The sequence below is a fragment of the Galeopterus variegatus genome, unplaced genomic scaffold (assembly GCF_000696425.1).
Source record: "Galeopterus variegatus unplaced genomic scaffold, G_variegatus-3.0.2 Scaffold5326, whole genome shotgun sequence".
NCBI classification, from domain to species: domain Eukaryota; kingdom Metazoa; phylum Chordata; class Mammalia; order Dermoptera; family Cynocephalidae; genus Galeopterus; species Galeopterus variegatus.
Genome location: NW_007731437.1, coordinates 55,372 through 72,981, shown reverse-complemented (window position 1 = coordinate 72,981; position 17,610 = coordinate 55,372). Strand labels below are relative to the sequence as shown.

The 17,610-nt window shown below is 53.1% G+C and overlaps 1 protein-coding gene across 1 annotated transcript in view; it reads left to right on the top strand.

Moving 5' to 3' along the window:
* The window catches only part of MOB3A (MOB kinase activator 3A), a 50,821-nt gene that overhangs the window by 13,983 nt on the left and 19,228 nt on the right, over nt 1-17,610 (top strand). The window contains exons 2-3 of the mRNA XM_008589240.1: nt 4,014-4,502; nt 10,292-10,494. Coding sequence (XP_008587462.1) covers nt 4,082-4,502; nt 10,292-10,494 — 624 coding nt within the window. The 5' untranslated portion in view covers nt 4,014-4,081. The remainder of the gene's footprint in view (nt 1-4,013; nt 4,503-10,291; nt 10,495-17,610) is intronic.

Sequence of the window (17,610 nt, the reverse complement as noted above, 5' to 3'; positions counted from 1 at the left end):
TTTTATTTTGCTGAATAACTTCTTCAGTTCGGCAAGTTCTGCTACATTTTTTTTTATGACAGTGATTTCCTTGTACATTTCCTCTTTCAGGTCCTGTATGTTTTTCCTGGTTTCATCATGTTGTCTAGCTGTGTTTTCTTGTATCTCGTTCAGTCTCTTTAGGATTAACACTCGAAATTCCCAGTCATTCATTTCAAGGGCTTCTTGTTCTATGGGAGAATGTGTTTGGAAGCTTTGCTTCTGTTTCAATCTTTTGGAATAGTTTGTAAAGAATCGGTGTCATTTCCTCTTTGAATGTTTGGTAAAATTCTGCTGTGAATCCATCTGGTCCTGGGCTTTTCTTTGTTGGGAGCCTTCTGATAACAGCTTCAATCTCCTTTATTGTTATTGGTCTGTTCAGATTTTCTATGTCTTCATGGCTCAGTTTTGGGAGCTTGTGTGTGTCCAGAAATTTATCCATTTCCTCCAGATTTTCAAATTTATTGGCGTATAGTTGTTTATAGTAGTCTCTAATGATTCCTTGTATTTCAGATGAATCAGTTGTAATATCACCTTTTTCATTTCTAATTTGTGTTATTTGGATCTTCTCTCTTCTTTTTTTAGTTAGCCGTGCTAATGGTTTGTCAATTTTATTTATCTTTTTTTAAAAGATGGTGTTTGCCTGAGTTGGAGCCCGAGAGGAGCATCTTTAGTTCTCTTTCTGTGGTGTGTGCAGCAGAGGCTGGGCTCCTGCCCCACCCGCCAGTGCTTTTTATGATACCAGAGTTATCAAGATGTGAACCACATACCCTATAATCCACCTATTTAAGGTGTGCAGTTCGTTATTTTTAGCATATTCAGAGTTCTGTGGATTGGCCTGTTCTGGACATTTCATATAAATGAAGTCACACACTGTGTGGCCTTTTGTGTCTGGCGTCTATCACTGAGCGTGATGTGTTCAGGGTTCATCCATGTGGCAGCGTGTGTCAGAGCCTCGTTCCTCTTCATGGCTGAGTGACGTTCTACTGTGTGGATGGACCACGCTATGTGTGTCCATTCATGAGTTGATGGACACTTGGGCTGTTTCCACCTTTTGGCTGTTGTGACTCACGCTGCTGTGAACATGGGTGGACACGTCTTTGTGTGGACATGTATTTTCAGTTCTCTGGGTAGATCCCTAGGAGCAGAATTGCTGGGTCCGTTGGCGACTCTAGGTTTAACCTTTTGCAGAACCACCACGCTCTTCCCACAGCGTCTGCAGCACTTCACATACCGCCAGCTGTGTGTGAGGGTCGGCTTTCTCCACATCCTGGCCAGCACTCGTGAGTGCCCCTCTTTGATCCCAGCTGTCCGAGCAAAGGGCAGTTGTTTTGTCCCCTTTCACTGGCCTCCCCATGCCCCCCACCCTGTTGTCTGCTGTCGGATCTTCTGTCGGTATGCCCTGTGTCTGTGTCTCCTGCTGTTGGTGCTGCCTCGAGTCTGCTTCCAACACCCACGGTCCTAGAGTGAGTGGGCTTCACCTGTCAGTGGGGAGGGTCCTCAGCCCACATTTAACCAGGGCCTGGGGGGTGTCATTAAATGAACTGTGAATTATTCTGACCTGTCTATGATTGCTGTAACAAATTACCACAAACTTCATGGTTTAGAACAACACAAATTAATTTTCATACAGATCAGAAGCCTTAAGTCGAGGTGGGGGCAGGGCTGGTCCCTCCTGGAGGCTCTAGGGGAGGACCCGTGTCCTCCTTTCCCAGCTTCTAGAGGTGCCAGAAGCCCTTGGCACGTGGCCCCTTCCTCTGTCTGCAAAGTCAGCACTGCAGCATCTTCCAGTCTCTGCCTCTGACCTTTCTGTCCCCTCTTATGAGGACACTGTGAGGACACTGGGCCCCCAGGTAACCCAGGATGACCTCCCCAATTAAATGTCCCCACCTAACTCAGTTTTCTTCTACACATTTAATGCACACTTCCTCCCCCTCGGCACTATTGACATTTGGGGCCAGACCGTCCTCTGGTGGAGGCCATCCTGTTCGGTGTGGGTTATTGAGCAGAGTCCCTGCAGAAGGAGATGTCACAAGGGAACCCTAGGCCTAAGCCACAAGCCGAGGGCTGCAGGCGCCTCTAGAAGCCGGGAAAGAAGGACACGAATCTTCCTCTGGACCAGCCCTGCCCACACCTTGACTTTAGCCCAGGGAGACCTGGGTCGGACTCCTGACCTCTAGACCTTGTGTAATAAGTGTGTGTTGTGTTCAGTCACTGCAGCAGCCACAGGACACAATAGGAGCCTGTGCTGGGTCTCGAGAGATGGGGCACAAGACAGGACTTACTGGTCACAAGTAAAAGAAACTAACTCTAGCAAAGTTAAGAAACTAACTTAAGCAAAAAAAAAAGAAAAGAAAAGAAAAGGTGGTGGGGATGAGAGATGGGGCACAAGACAGGACTTACTGGTCACAAGTAAAAGAAACTAACTCCAGCAAAGTTAAGAAACTAACTTAAGCAAAAAAAAAAGAAAAGAAAAGAAAAGGTGGTGGGGATTATTATAATACAATAAATGGTTATTAGTCATAAGCAGCGTGCACAGGACCCAGGATAGCACAGCCAGGGGCCTTGGGCGGGTGCAGACGCTGTGGCTTCCCTTACCCACCTCTCTCCATGACTTCCCCTTTCTTCTGCTTCCTCTTCCTTGCGGTGGGGGGGCCCCCCACCCCGTCCCTGTGTCGTGGTCAGGCCCCCAGTCCCAGGAGGGCACATGCAGCAGAGCAGGTGGACTCGGCTTCCACTCTGGGCATGCAAAAGGAGACCAAGCCACAGAGCCTCCATGCCATCACCATAGCGGTGACAATGGTGACAATGGCGTTGCTGCAGGGACTGCACTCTGTGTGTGAGCCAGGCACACGTGTGGTGTAGGATGCTTTAATCCTCTCACCCCCCGGGCACAGAGTCAGTTTTTGTCCCACTGACTAAGCGAGGAGTCTCAGGGAGAAGCAGGTCAAAGTTGGGGCTCCAGCATGGGCTGTGATTTCGGGGGTACAGGCAGCCACAGCCCCCCACCCTGGATCAGGGGCCCTGTCCCAGAGAAACCGGCAGGCACGTCCCATGAGTCACCACTTAGCGATGGGCAGGATTCGGGCAAGCTCACTGAGGTTCCTTTATTTTCATGGTGTACTAGTGTGAATCGTGTTCCCCCGAAATTTACCTCCACCCAGAACCTCACAACGTGACCATATTTGGAAGTAGAGTCTTTGCTGATGTAATTAACTTAAGATGAGGTCACACGGGATTCGGGTGGGCCCTACTGGGACACAGTGGCATCGGGGAGAACCCAGAAAGATCAGAAATCGATTCTCTCTCAATTCTGGAGAGCGGAAGTTGGAGATCGGGGGACGCAGGGCTGGCTTCTGAGCCGAGGGAGAATCTGCGCCAGGCCTGTCCCCAGGTCCCGGTGGCTGCCGTAGTCCCTGCTGCTCCTTGGCTTGTAGAAGCATCACCCCGATCTCTGTCTTCACGGCCTTCTCCGTATCTCTTTCTCCTCTTTTGTCTCTTAACACACACTTGTCATTGGATTTAGGGCCCATCCAGATAATCCAGAGCAATCTCATCTCAAGACCCTTTGTCAAATAGGTGCAAAGCAACTTCTCCACCTAATGTCACACATGCAGGTTCCAGGCTTCTCCACAGTGGCCACCGTTCAGTCACTGCAGTCACCTGTGGCCACTGTCACTATCCGGGCCTGCTCTTCTGTGCTGTTACAAGGAGCATCAGGAATGGGAATCCTGACCTGCGTCAGACCTGGGGGAAGGATCTAGCTGCTCCTGTTATTCGGGGCCTGGCTCTAGGCGACTTCTGATCCAAGGCCATTAGGCCAGGCCGTGTGGCATTTTTGTCCCCTGGTGCCCTTTTGGAGAAATTCCTTAAAACCAAAAGCCCTGGGAGACACCCCACATCCCGTCCACTTGTGCTTCCAGAACAGAATTTCCAGGCACACCTCTGACTCTGATCGGGAGCAGGTGACAGCCCTTTCCCGTTCTGTGTTTCAGATCTCAGGTAGCACCTCAGGGCTCAGCGAGCGTTCTGTGTCCTGCCCGGGACAGCGGGCGTGGCCGAGATGTCCAACCCCTTCCTGAAGCAGGTCTTCAACAAGGACAAGACCTTCCGCCCCAAGCGCAAGTTCGAGCCAGGCACGCAGCGCTTCGAGCTGCACAAGAAGGCGCAGGCGTCGCTGAACGCGGGGCTGGACCTGCGCCTGGCCGTGCAGCTGCCCCCGGGCGAGGACCTGCACGACTGGGTGGCCGTGCACGTGGTGGACTTCTTCAACCGCGTCAACCTCATCTACGGCACCATCAGCGACGGCTGCACCGAGCAGTCCTGCCCCATCATGTCGGGGGGTCCCAAGTACGAGTACCGCTGGCAGGACGAGCACAAGTTCCGCAAGCCCACGGCGCTGTCGGCCCCCCGCTACATGGACCTGCTCATGGACTGGATCGAGGTGCAGATCAACGATGAAGGCGTCTTCCCCACCAACGTCGGTGAGTCGGGTGGCGCGGCCGGGCGCCCCCTTCCCTCCCCAGCGCTGGTCCCGCTCGTGTGGGTGGGATCCTGGCACCCCGGGCCACCCTGCTCTGCCGAGGCCCAAGCAGGGAGCAGAAAGGACCAGCGGGAGCAGCTCAACTTTTTATTTCTTTAACGCCTTTATTGAGACATAATCCACACACCGTACGATTCACCCATTTAAAGCATGCAATGCAGTGGTTTTTAGTATAGTCACAGAGTTGTGCGGCCATCACCAAAGTCTAGTTCCAGAACATCCCGTCACCCCAAAAAGCAGCCCCATCCCCATTAGCAGTCACTTCCTATCCCTGTCCCCCAGCCTCTGCAACCAGGAATCCACTTTCTGTCTCTGTGGATCAGCCTGTTCTGGACATTTTGTGTAAATGGAGTCACACACTGTGTGGCCTTTTGTGTCTGGCGTCTGTCACTGAGCGTGACGTGTTCAAGGTCCACCACGTGGCAGCGTATGTCAGAGCCTCGTTCCTGTTCATGGCTGAGTGACGTTCCACTGTGTGGGTGGACCACGTTTTGCACCAAGTTAAGGATCTTGAAATGGGGAGTTTTCTGGATGATCCGGGTGGGCCCTAAATGCCATCAGGAGGTCCTTATAAGAGGGAGGCAGAGGGAGATTTCACACGCAGACAAGGAAGACAATGGCGAGATGACGAGGGCAGAGGAGGAAGGGTGAGGAAGGGTCATGCGCTTGGGAACACTGTGCCTTCCAGAGGAGGACACGGGTCCTCCCTGGGAACTTCCAGAAGGAACCTGGCCTGCCCGTGCCTTGACTGTCGCCCAGTGAGATGGATTTTGGATTCCTGGCCTTCAGCTCTGTGAGAGGGCAGTTTTGTGCTGTTTTAAGCCACTGCGTCTGTGGAGATTTGTCTCAGTGGCCGTAGGGGACAGACGTCTTCCTCACTGTACCTGCAGTGTCAGCATGGCAGTGCGGGACACCCACGGGGCAGGACATGCGTCCTCAGGCGTCTCGGGCCCCAGCCCCTGGACACCGTTGGCTGTACGCCTCGGACCAAGCTCACTGCTCAGACCACTCTTGCTCTGTGCAGGGAAAGGGCTGGACGCTGGCAGAGGACCTTCAGGTGCCCATCTGGGAAGAGGCTGCGCCAGAGTTGGTGCTTTCCCAAAGTAGGGGTTCCTGGGTCTCCCTACTCCACGATCAGGCCCAGGGTCTGTGCGTGCCCAGGCTTCCTGTCCTGACTCACAGCCTTGCTGGGACCCCCTAAAGTCCCACCCAGCTCCTGAGGGGTCCGAATCCTAGAACCTCAGAGCAGGAGAAACCCTGAGTGGTCCTTGCCTGCAGCAGGTGAATTTTTGTAATTTTACCAAGGAGGACACTGACGGAAGAGTGAGAGAACATAACATTGGCAGAAGTCACACGCCACCAAGCGGGCAGCCTGGGGCCAGCCCCTGACCTTTCTCGTAGCCCCCAGCCCTGTCTCAACCCTGAAACTACCCAAGGCCTCCCAGCCAACTGGGTGGCATGAAATGTTTCGTGCACAGAGTGGGGTCTCTTTGCTTCTTATCGGTGGCATTTCTGGGTACCTGAGGCTGCCACAGCAAAGGAGGGGTGGGACCGACGTTCTATCCCAGTCTCCCTTTGGTCCAGGGCATTCGTGCCTGTGCCTCTTTAAGGCCCTAGCACCACCTGCCCCGTTCTCAGTTGACGGGTTATGACACTGGGCTGGAGGTCAGCCAGCTTTCCCTGTACAGGACCGATAGCAAATGTCTTCAACTTTGCAGGTCAGTCGGTCCCTGTCTCAACTACTCAGCCCTGCTGCCGTAATGCAGAAGCTGCCGATATAGAACACAGGGCAGGCCTGTGTGCAAATAAAACTTTGTTTACAAGAGTAGGCAGTGGGGCCAGATTGGGCCCTCGGGTTGTAGTTTGCGACCCCTATGAGACTGTCATCAGAAGTATGGGCAAAGATGTCCTCGAAGGCTCCGTTTCTAAATCCTTCTCCTGAACCGGTGTTTTAAGTAGCTCCTCCTTCGCCTCGTCACCCTGACCCCCCTCAGAGGGGACAGATGCGGAGCAGGCTGGGATCGTCAGCTGGAATCCCTCATGGGTCAGATGCCGAACCAGGCAGTGCTCCTGGCCCGGGCTCGACGTTGCTCTCGGACTTTGGAGCCACTTTTACAGAGCGCCCTAGTCCATCAAAGTGACCACCCCCTTGATGTGCTGTCCCACCCAGCTAGGGGTCTGTAATACCTCCCGTGGCTTCCAGAGGTTTTCAAGGGCACCCCATCGATGTGGGTTTGTGGGCGATTGTTTGAGTACATCTCTGGAGCGTGGTGCGTACCTTTTCTTCCTGCTTTCCTGTCATGTCTGTGGAAGGGGAAATGAATCCCAGAGTCCTCCCTGATGGTGGCCAAGCCTTCCACAGAATGGGTCCCCAGGAGCCCCATGTTCTGTGACACAAAGACATTCATAGACACTTAAAGTCCACAACACACAAGCCATGCAGCGAGCTCCCGGTGGCGAGGTGCCACACAGAGAACACAGCTTCGGAGAGAACTTGTCGCTGCAGACAGACAGAGAAGCGGGCTGGTGCTGGAACCTCCGTGCTGAAGTTCAGCGTGGAGGGCCTGAGGTCACACTGGAGTCTCGGCAATCTCAGAAATTCCCCGGCTGCCTTTTTAACTCCGCACGTCTTAGATCTGTCCCTCAGGGCCAGCTGCCATCATCAGGGACTGGCTGCCCCAGTCTTACTGCAGACAGTGCTGTTGAGACCGTCCCTGCACATGTCTCTGTGCACTTGTGACGCTCTATAGGAAAAGCTTCTGCAAGGTGAATTCCTCCATCTGCGGGACATGGACATGAACTTGAGGCAGATACCGCAGGGTCCCTGCGGAAGAGCTCCCAGCAGTTCACAGTGCCCGGCCTGCCCACCCGCAGCGGGGCTGGAAATCTGGTAACTCCTTCTCCAGCCTCATGTGCAAAATCCACCTTTTGTTGTTTGCATTTTTTTTTTCCTTTTTGTCTTTTTTCGTGACCGGTAACAGGATCGCAACCCTCAGTGTCGCACCCATACTGCGACCGGCAACGGGATCGCAACCCTCGGTGTCGCGCCCGCACCGCGCTCAACCAGTGAGTGGACCGGTCTCTATATGGGATCCGAACCCTCGGCGGGAGCGCCGCCATGCTCCCAAGCGCCGCAGTCTACCGAGTGCGCCACCGGGCCGGCCCTGTTGTTTGCATTTTGTTAGCTAAACAGATAAAGCATCTCTGCATAACTTTTTTTTTTTTTTTTTTGGCAGTACGGGGATCAAACCCTGGACCCTGGTGTGATCAGCACCACGCTCTAACCAGCTGAGCTAGCAGGCCAGCCCTCCTTTTCTTGATTTATAAGCATTATTGAGTAAGTTAACTCTTTATAAGGTGTTGCAGATGTTCTTCTACAAATCTTTTGAACTAAAAGATGTAAGAATTTTTTTTTCCGGAATTGGCAAAAGGAGCCGGCTCTCTTTTCCAGGACCCGGGTGGATCGCTGCTCAAAGTATCTGTAGAGAAAAATCCCGCTGTTAAGTATTTGCCAATAATTTCCATCCACAGGGAGACCCTTCCTGTCCCTTGATGTCCAGGGGAAGGGCATTCTGAAACAGACTGGTCAGAACCTAAGCTCGCTGGTAAAAGCCGCCCTGCTGCCCTGGCGCATCGTGGTTCCCATGTAGCTTGCAGGCAGGCACCGCCGGGCTGGACCCCTCCTGCTACCCTCTGGAAGGCCCACGTCTCCGTCTCCCAGGGCCCCGGGGCCCCAGGGCCAAAGATCATCTTGGAGGACTTGGCCATCTCTGGGCCTTGAGAGGTGGACAGAGAGGCCAGTACAGGCCGGCGACCCTCGGGGTGTCCAAAGACAGATCTGCCAGGCAGGGAGGAGGGCAGGTGGCCTGCGAAGGGACTCCGGCGACAGATCAGGCGAGATGTCTTGGGCTTCAGCCTTGGCGAAGGGCACAAATCCAGCGGGAATATGCTAGAGCTGTTTTAGGGAGATTAACCTGCTGCAGTCCTCCCGTGGTGGCCGTGGTGTATCCGGGCCCCTGCATCCCACCTCTGCCCACCATGGCCTCATGAGCGCTCCCGTCCTGTCCGGTGTGCAGCCTGCCTCCTCCCCTTTTCCGTCTCCACATTAGTGTCCCAGGCACACTGCGGACGCCAGCATGGATTCGTCCCGAAGGATTCGTGTGGCCTCCCGCTCACGGCCGTGAAGCTCTCCCAGCGCCCTGGCCGAGCCTCTTCGTTCTGTCCACGGGCACGAGGCAGGGGTCCCCTCCACCACCCACGCCACGCCGGCCCTCCCTTCTCCTCACTGCACAACCCACACGCCTGACAGCCCCACTCAGATGAGGTCCCAGCCTCACCACTGTGCTGCCACCACGTCACAGTGCTCTCTGCTCTGAGAGGAGGACCTGATCTAGTCACAACTCCCCACTGCCTGGGGGGCGGCTCTGGGCATCTGGTGGCCCCAGCGTGGACTCGGGTTTCTCAACCGCAAAGTTGGGCTCAGAGTGGGTTTCAGAGGAGGCACCAGTGCAGAAGGGCCGAAGGCTCTGTGAGCGTCTCCAGCAGCCGCTGCAGCAAGTCACTTTGAACTGCGTGCCTCAGAGCCACACACATTTGTCCCCTCGCAGTCCTGGAGGGCAGAGTCCCACATGGGTCTCACTGGGCTAAAGTCAAGGCATGTACAGGGCTGGTCCGTCCTGGAGGCTCCAGGGCAGGACCCGTGTCCTCCCTTCCCAGCTTCTAGAGGCGCCCACAGCCCTCAGTGCGTGGCCCCTTTCTCCGTCTGCAAAGCCAGCAGCGCAGCTTCTTCCAGTCTCCGCCTCTGACCCTCCTGTCCCCTCTTATGAGGACCCTGTGAGGACACTGGGCCCCTGGATAACCCACGACGATCTCCATCTCAAGGTCCTCAACTCCATCCCATTGACCCTCCTGTCCCCTCTTATGAGGACCCTGTGAGGACACTGGGCCCCTGGATAACCCACGATGATCTCCATCTCAAGGTCCTCAACTCCATCCCATCTGCAGAGTCCCCTTCTACCATGTGAGGTGACATGTTCACAGGTCCTAGGGATAAAGACAGGGACATCTTTGGGGCCTCATTCAGCTGACCCCGTGGCCTGAAAAGCACAGTGCTGTCCAGCACTGATGTTTTCCATCTTCTAGAAGGTGCGGCCTGATCACACTGTGGCTTTCTCTGCAGTTAGTCATGTGCCAGTGTGTCCTGCAAGGGCAGGGGCTGCTCTGTCCACTACTGGCCACAGGGGGCGCTCAGGAACGCCAGCTGGATCGAGTGACTACCTGGCCTCTCCTGTCCACGGAAGAGGCTCACAAACATGTACATTAACATCACGTCGTTGGTACCACAGAGGGGTTTGTGCAAAGTCTGATGGGAGGAAGGAACAATGAAGCTTTGGTGGGTTGGAGGTGACAGTGACAGGGGTTTCCAAGGGAGATCCTTAGAGAGAGCTGGGGCAAAAGACTAGGGTGGCAATCTGGGGGACGCAGGCTGTCACCCTTATCCCGGAGAAGAGGCTCCTTCCCAGGGACAGATGGGTGCCTCCTGCCCAGAGCCAACACAAGAGGAAACCCAGCCAGGTGATTGGGATGAAGGCTGTGTGATCTCAGGCAAGTGTCTTAACCTCTCTGAGCCTTATCAGTTCACACCTGTGCGATTCAGTACTGGGGCAGGAGCCGGGGTCCCAGGCAGACTCGGTCTGACCGGCCCTGTCCCCCACCCCGTCGCCCATCCAGGCACACCATTCCCCAAGAACTTCCTGCAGACGGTGAGGAAGATCCTGTCGCGCCTGTTCCGCGTGTTCGTGCACGTCTACATCCACCACTTTGACCGCATCGCGCAGCTGGGCTCCGAGGCCCACGTGAACACCTGCTACAAGCACTTCTATTACTTTGTCCGGGAGTTCGGCCTCATCGACACCAAGGAGCTGGAGCCACTGGTGAGCAGGGTCGGCCCGACGGGGCGGCGGGGGCTCCACTGGTGACTGGGTGGCAGGAGGACCCCTCGAGCCCAGCGCCTGACAGAGAGACAGACAGGAGGGGTCCTGAGCTTGCCCGCAGGACGCCACCTCCCCGAGCCACACCGTGCTGCCCACCTGAGCACAGGGGTGTCCAGAAAACATCCAGTGGGTGTCACTTCCTAAAGGGACCAGCAAGCGAGCATGAGAGTCCAACCCAGATGCGTGCAGTGGCCTTGGAGGGCGGGAGGGGCCGGCTTCGCCTGCCCGTTTTCTGTTTCCCTGGGTTTTATTTGGAGACCGTAAGTAACCAGCAGCCCAGCTCCCCTACCTGGCCGAGATCGAGTTTTTTTGTTTTTAACTGAGGTTAAAACATAAATTCACATGGCTTAATATTAGTCATTTTAAAGTGCACAGGCCTTGGAGCTACAATCCACCAACCGCATCCCCCTGCCGCAGCCCAGGGAGTTACAAAAAGGTACGACCTGCCCCCCGGGGCACGCCCCGACTTCCAGCTTCATCCACTTCAGTCCCCCCAGGACGCTCGGCTCACTCGACCCAGGGTTTCCCGGAGGCCACGGACCCCACGCCCGCAGCCGCGTCAGGAATCCCAGTGCTGAGTCCTCCCCAAAGGCCCCTTCGTGAACCTTCAAAGGTTTCAATTTCATACAGTCTCATTGACAACCATCCTGAGATGTTTTTTAAAAAACGCTTTTTTTTAGAACCAGTAAATAGTGAGCCCGCTCCGTCTCCAGAACAATATCCTCTTCCTCACGACTAACCCAGGAGCGAACCTTCTCACGAACACCTCGCCCTGCTGTGGGATCTTTGAATTCTGCCTAGTATTTTGCTGGAATTGGCCTTTCTTCAGATGCCTGCGAACTTTCTCTCAAAATGCTTTGTCTGTGTGTCCCGTCGGGTGACAGGACCAAAATCCAAGAGCACTTCCTCCCCTAGACCCTCGGGAGGCGTGAGGGGCCCCTGACCAAAGGAAGCCGCATCCTGCACCCCGCAACCCACCCACGTCCCCCTCACCGGAGTTCTCAGTGGCCTTTGACCTCAGTGGCCCTTCCTGCCTGAGCCCTGCACCATCCCAGATGACACAGAACTCTGACCATCTCTGATCATCTCTGTTTGGGATGTCTGCAGAAGACAAGGGCGCCGGTCCCCCTGTCTCCCGGCTCCTGCCAGGAAACTGAGCAGGTGCAGTTAACACCTGTCGCCGCCTAAGCCCAAAGCTGCAGGAACGGCTCGGTCCTTCCAGAAACCACTGGAGCCCTCCAGAGACGCACCGCACGGCCCAGCCCTCTCAGGACTTCATGAAGCAGGAAGTGTTGGATTGAACGTATCTCCCTCACCCCACAACACCCAAACCCCCCAACCGTGGCCTCCCCAGGACACGGGGGGTTCCTGGCAGCCCAGACGGCAGCTTCCCACACAGCAGCCGAGGAGGGCATGGTGGTGGGCAGGGTGCCTGTGCCCGGCCGCCCTCGCCCCACCCTGCCCGAGACCACCCTCCTGACCCGGATACGAACATCGGAATAAATTGTGTCGTTTGGTTCCCACGGCTGGTGGTGGCCATTAATGCCGTCCCCGTAGGGGGGCTTGGTCCACCGGGGCCTTGGCTCTTGGGGCCCCAAAGTCTTAGGTATCATCATGGTTTCCCAGGTAAACTGGTACACAGCATGCCTGTGGAATTTAAATTTCATGGGCTGGGAGGTCGGGGGATCAGGAAAAAGACCGAGAGAAGCTGGCGACAGGCCCCCATGGTTCCCCATTTCCGTTGTGTCTTCCCGGTCTGCCCGCTCCTGCCACAGGTGACTTCAGCTCTCTGCTTTGTTTACTCCATCAAAGAGAAGGAAGCAAAACTTAACCACGTGCTGACGGCTGGGTTTGGAGGGAGCAGACAGAAGGCGGCTTGTGTTCCAGCCGGTCACTCGTCAGCCCTGTGGCCTTAAACACGGGATGAATTTACCTCTAAGACTTGCGTTTTTATATGTGAAAAACCTGGGGATGGGTCCCTTTCCACGTAAAATGTCGTGGTTCCTGGGGCTGACAGGGAAGAGCAGCTATGACTCACGGGTCGGGTCTGCCATCGCTGCGAGTCGCGAACCCTGAGCCCAGAGCCCCGTCAGGTGTCACATGGCAACATCCCGCCCCTAGAGGGCGCAGCGCCGCTGGGAAGGGGGAGATTTCCCGCCCTCGAAGTGCAGGTGACTGGCAAGTGCAAGTGCCTTTCAGGGAGGCCACCCCGCCGTTTCCCACCGTTGTTTTTTGACCTTTTGATTTTGCAAATGCAAAACCTCAGCTCTTTCCAGGGCCAGTTTAAGAATTTTGGAGCTTACAGGGTTTCTAAACCATCACTTTTTGGTTGGCTGAATTACAGCCCCCAAAGACGTCCCTGTCCCAATCCCTGGGACCTGTGGATATGTCACTTTCCATGGCAAAGGGATTCTGCAGATGAGATGAAGTTGAGGACCTTGAGATAGGAGGTCATCCTGGGTTACCCGGAGACCCAGTGTCCTCACAGGGTCCTCATAAGAGGGGGCAGGAGAGTCAGAGGCAGAGACTGGAAGATGCTGCGCTGCTGGCTTTGCAGACAGAGGAGGGGACCACGTGCCAGGGCTGTGGGCGCCTCCAGAAGCTGGGAAAGGAGGACACAGGTCCTGCCCTGGAGCCTCCAGGAGGGACCAGCCCTGCCCGTGCCTTGACTTTAGAACTTCTGCTTTCAAGACCTGTAAAATAATACATGTATGTCGTTTTAAGCCACCACGTTTGTTACAGCATCGATAGGACTCACACACCCTTTATAAGGAAACATTTTGCACATGAAACACTGTGGGGCCCACTGACTTCAGCGACCTGAAACACACAAGTTAAGAGACACTTTATTCTAATCGAGGTCTCACTTGTCTTGCAGTCCTTTCTTGGGTAATTTCCCCCAAAATGGTGGCATCGTGTGTGAATCTGCACGTGGTGAGCGTGTGAGCTCTGATTCTCCCTCTGTGAGTACGTAGTCTCTCTGTGTCGTCAAGTTTTCTTTTTCTCTGGATCCTTAGGACTCCTCCCTTCACGGGCCACAAGAACACCTCATCCTAACAGCCAGTTTATCCCAAAACTCATCCAGCACAAGGGGTGCTGGGGCAGGGGTGGAAGAAACGGGGGTCACAGGAAGGTTCTCGTGGGCCAGCCTCTCCTTGAACACTCACGTCGGGAGGCACCTAGCAGGGGCTGCAGATCTGTGTTGTCCCAATGGCCGGGACAGAGAAGGTGGAACAGCCCAGGATGCGGCCTTTGGCACCCAAGAACTGCTCCCCAGGGTGTCTCTGAAGATCAGAACCAGTTTCTGGAAATCTTCACACCAGGGCAGGAATTGCCTGGACTTGGGAGCCACGTGCCGCATGTGGCTATTTAAATTCTAATTAAAAATTAATCAGTGGGCTGGTGGGTTGGCTCAGTTGGTTGGAGCGTGTTGCTGATAACACCAGCGTCCAGGGTTCAAGCCCCGTACTGGGCAGACACCAGAGAAAAAACCCAAAACTGGAGATGGAGATACGGGCAGGGGATAAGGTCTGGGTGGTCAGGATCTTGGGGGGAGTTTGGGAGCTGTCTCTGCAGGAGGAAGGGGTCTGAAAAAGCTCCAGATAAATCTTGTCTCTGTGAGAACTGAGCCCTTCACGGGCTCTGTAACGGGACGAATCCCCTCTCGGTCATTGCTGTCATTTTATGCCCACAGTAAATATTTCTCTGCTTGAAAACTTATAATCATCCCTAATCACTGACATAAATAAAATGCCACACTCGGTGTTGGTGTCAGAGGGAGTGACATTTAGGGCAGTTTCTTTGTTTTGCTTTGGGTTTTACTTTTTAAAAATTTTTAATTCAATTTTATCATTATTTTTTTTCATATGAGTCAAGTGAAGCAGTGGGAGTGCAGAAGGCACAGAGAATTCTGTCACTGGTTGTGACCAATTGTAAACCCCGCTGCCCTCCCAACCCAGCTAGGGCAGGCCGGGTGTTTCGGGTGCCACCCTGCAGCGAGCAAGCGGGTCCCAATTTACACCTCCGTGGGCGTGTTTGATAGTTTCCATTCCCACATCATCCCCAACACCAAGTATGAGTTTTTATATCATTTATGATTTTTTTATTTGTCTTTTTGGCAGCTGGCCAGCACAGGGATCCGAACCCATGACCTTGGTGTTATAAAACCGCACTCTAGGGCCGGCCCGTGTCTCACTCGGGAGAGTGTGGTACTGACAACACCAAGTCAAGGGTTCGGATCCCACATAGGGATGGCCGGTTCGCTCACTGGCTGAGCGTGGTGCTGACAACACCAAGTCAAGGGTTCGGATCCCACATAGGGATGGCCGGTTCGCTCACTGGCNGAGTACGTAGTCTCTCTGTGTCGTCAAGTTTTCTTTTTCTCTGGATCCTTAGGACTCCTCCCTTCACGGGCCACAAGAACACCTCATCCTAACAGCCAGTTTATCCCAAAACTCATCCAGCACAAGGGGTGCTGGGGCAGGGGTGGAAGAAACGGGGGTCACAGGAAGGTTCTCGTGGGCCAGCCTCTCCTTGAACACTCACGTCGGGAGGCACCTAGCAGGGGCTGCAGATCTGTGTTGTCCCAATGGCCGGGACAGAGAAGGTGGAACAGCCCAGGATGCGGCCTTTGGCACCCAAGAACTGCTCCCCAGGGTGTCTCTGAAGATCAGAACCAGTTTCTGGAAATCTTCACACCAGGGCAGGAATTGCCTTGGACTTGGGAGCCACGTGCCGCATGTGGCTATTTAAATTCTAATTAAAAATTAATCAGTGGGCTGGTGGGTTGGCTCAGTTGGTTGGAGCGTGTTGCTGATAACACCAGCGTCCAGGGTTCAAGCCCCGTACTGGGCAGACACCAGAGAAAAAACCCAAAACTGGAGATGGAGATACGGGCAGGGGATAAGGTCTGGGTGGTCAGGATCTTGGGGGGAGTTTGGGAGCTGTCTCTGCAGGAGGAAGGGGTCTGAAAAAGCTCCAGATAAATCTTGTCTCTGTGAGAACTGAGCCCTTCACGGGCTCTGTAACGGGACGAATCCCCTCTCGGTCATTGCTGTCATTTTATGCCCACAGTAAATATTTCTCTGCTTGAAAACTTATAATCATCCCTAATCACTGACATAAATAAAATGCCACACTCGGTGTTGGTGTCAGAGGGAGTGACATTTAGGGCAGTTTCTTTGTTTTGCTTTGGGTTTTACTTTTTAAAAATTTTTAATTCAATTTTATCATTATTTTTTTTCATATGAGTCAAGTGAAGCAGTGGGAGTGCAGAAGGCACAGAGAATTCTGTCACTGGTTGTGACCAATTGTAAACCCCGCTGCCCTCCCAACCCAGCTAGGGCAGGCCGGGTGTTTCGGGTGCCACCCTGCAGCGAGCAAGCGGGTCCCAATTTACACCTCCGTGGGCGTGTTTGATAGTTTCCATTCCCACATCATCCCCAACACCAAGTATGAGTTTTTATATCATTTATGATTTTTTTATTTGTCTTTTTGGCAGCTGGCCAGCACAGGGATCCGAACCCATGAACTTGGTGTTATAAAACCGCACTCTGGGGCCGGCCCGTGTCTCACTCGGGAGAGTGTGGTACTGACAACACCAAGTCAAGGGTTAAGATCCCCTTACCGGTCATCTACCTTGGTGTTATAAAACCGCACTCTAGGGCCGGCCCGTGTCTCACTCGGGAGAGTGTGGTACTGACAACACCAAGTCAAGGGTTCGGATCCCACATAGGGATGGCCGGTTCGCTCACTGGCTGAGCGTGGTGCTGACAACACCAAGTCAAGGGTTAAGATCCCCTTACCGGTCATCTTTTTAAAGAAAACAATAAAATAAATAAAACCGCACTCTAACCAGCTGAGCTATCTGGCCAGCCCAAGACAGGGTAATTGGAATATCTGCTAGGATAATTTCCTCCCCATTAATATTGCTTTTGTATTTTCTTGACTACTACACGCATGTATACTAGATGAACTTTAGAACTACTTTAAGTTCCAAAAAAACAAAATTGCCTTTGGGATTTTGGGGAAAATAATGAATTTGGAAAGTAACAGTGTGAGCGGTTGTGCTCCTCGGGACCCGGATCCGTCCCCAGGAACAGCGCGTCTCTGCCTGGGTTCCAGCCGGGCACGGCCCCTTCGCACTTCCCAGGCGCTGAGGTTCCACACACACAATTCCCTGTCTTAGTTTTCCTCGTATTAATTTAAAAACTGGGATATAATTCCCATACCATGAAACTCACCATGTCAAAGTGTACAATTCAGTGATGGTTAATACATTCACAAAGTTATGCAAACATCACCACTACCAATTTCCAGAACATTCTCGTCACCCCAAAAGGAAACCCCCTTCCCCAGCCCCCAGCAATGACAAATCCACTTTCTGTCCCTGTGGATTTGCCTGTTCTGGTACATTCCATATCTGCACATTTCTTTTAGTTATTTCTGGTGGTTAAATATGAAAGAGTTATTTTTCCATGATGTCTTTTTTTCCATTACGTTTGTTAAATGAATAAATCTGGTATATATGTGTTATCTCTCGGTTTTCTAATTGATTTAGAAACTGGCTTCTTTTCTGAATTTGAAGCTGATTTGCCTGCATTTTCTAGGCAGAGATTCACATTTGCAGATGACAATAATTAAATATATTAATTTTTTTTTGCAGCTGGCTGGTATGGAGATCCAAACCCTTGACGTTGGTGTTTTAATACTTATTCATCTTTTATGGCCAGAATCAGTAGATACTTCTTCATAAATGATGATAATAGGCAAGATTTAGTTCAATATGTTTTAAAAAAACAAAACAAAACACATAGTTAACTACTAGTGAAATGTAAAACACTACATGCACACCTTCAGATTAACTAGAGGAGACAAAAGACAAGAAAAAGGTCATGTATAAAAACAAAAGATTAAAATAAATAAAAACAAAAGATAGTAAATAAAAGAAACGCACCAAGGACAGATAATTTTAAAGCAGAAAATGAGATCAGCGCAAGTGAAACCCAATGGATCACTTATCGATCCAGGGTTAGCTAAATCCAGCACAACACTTGT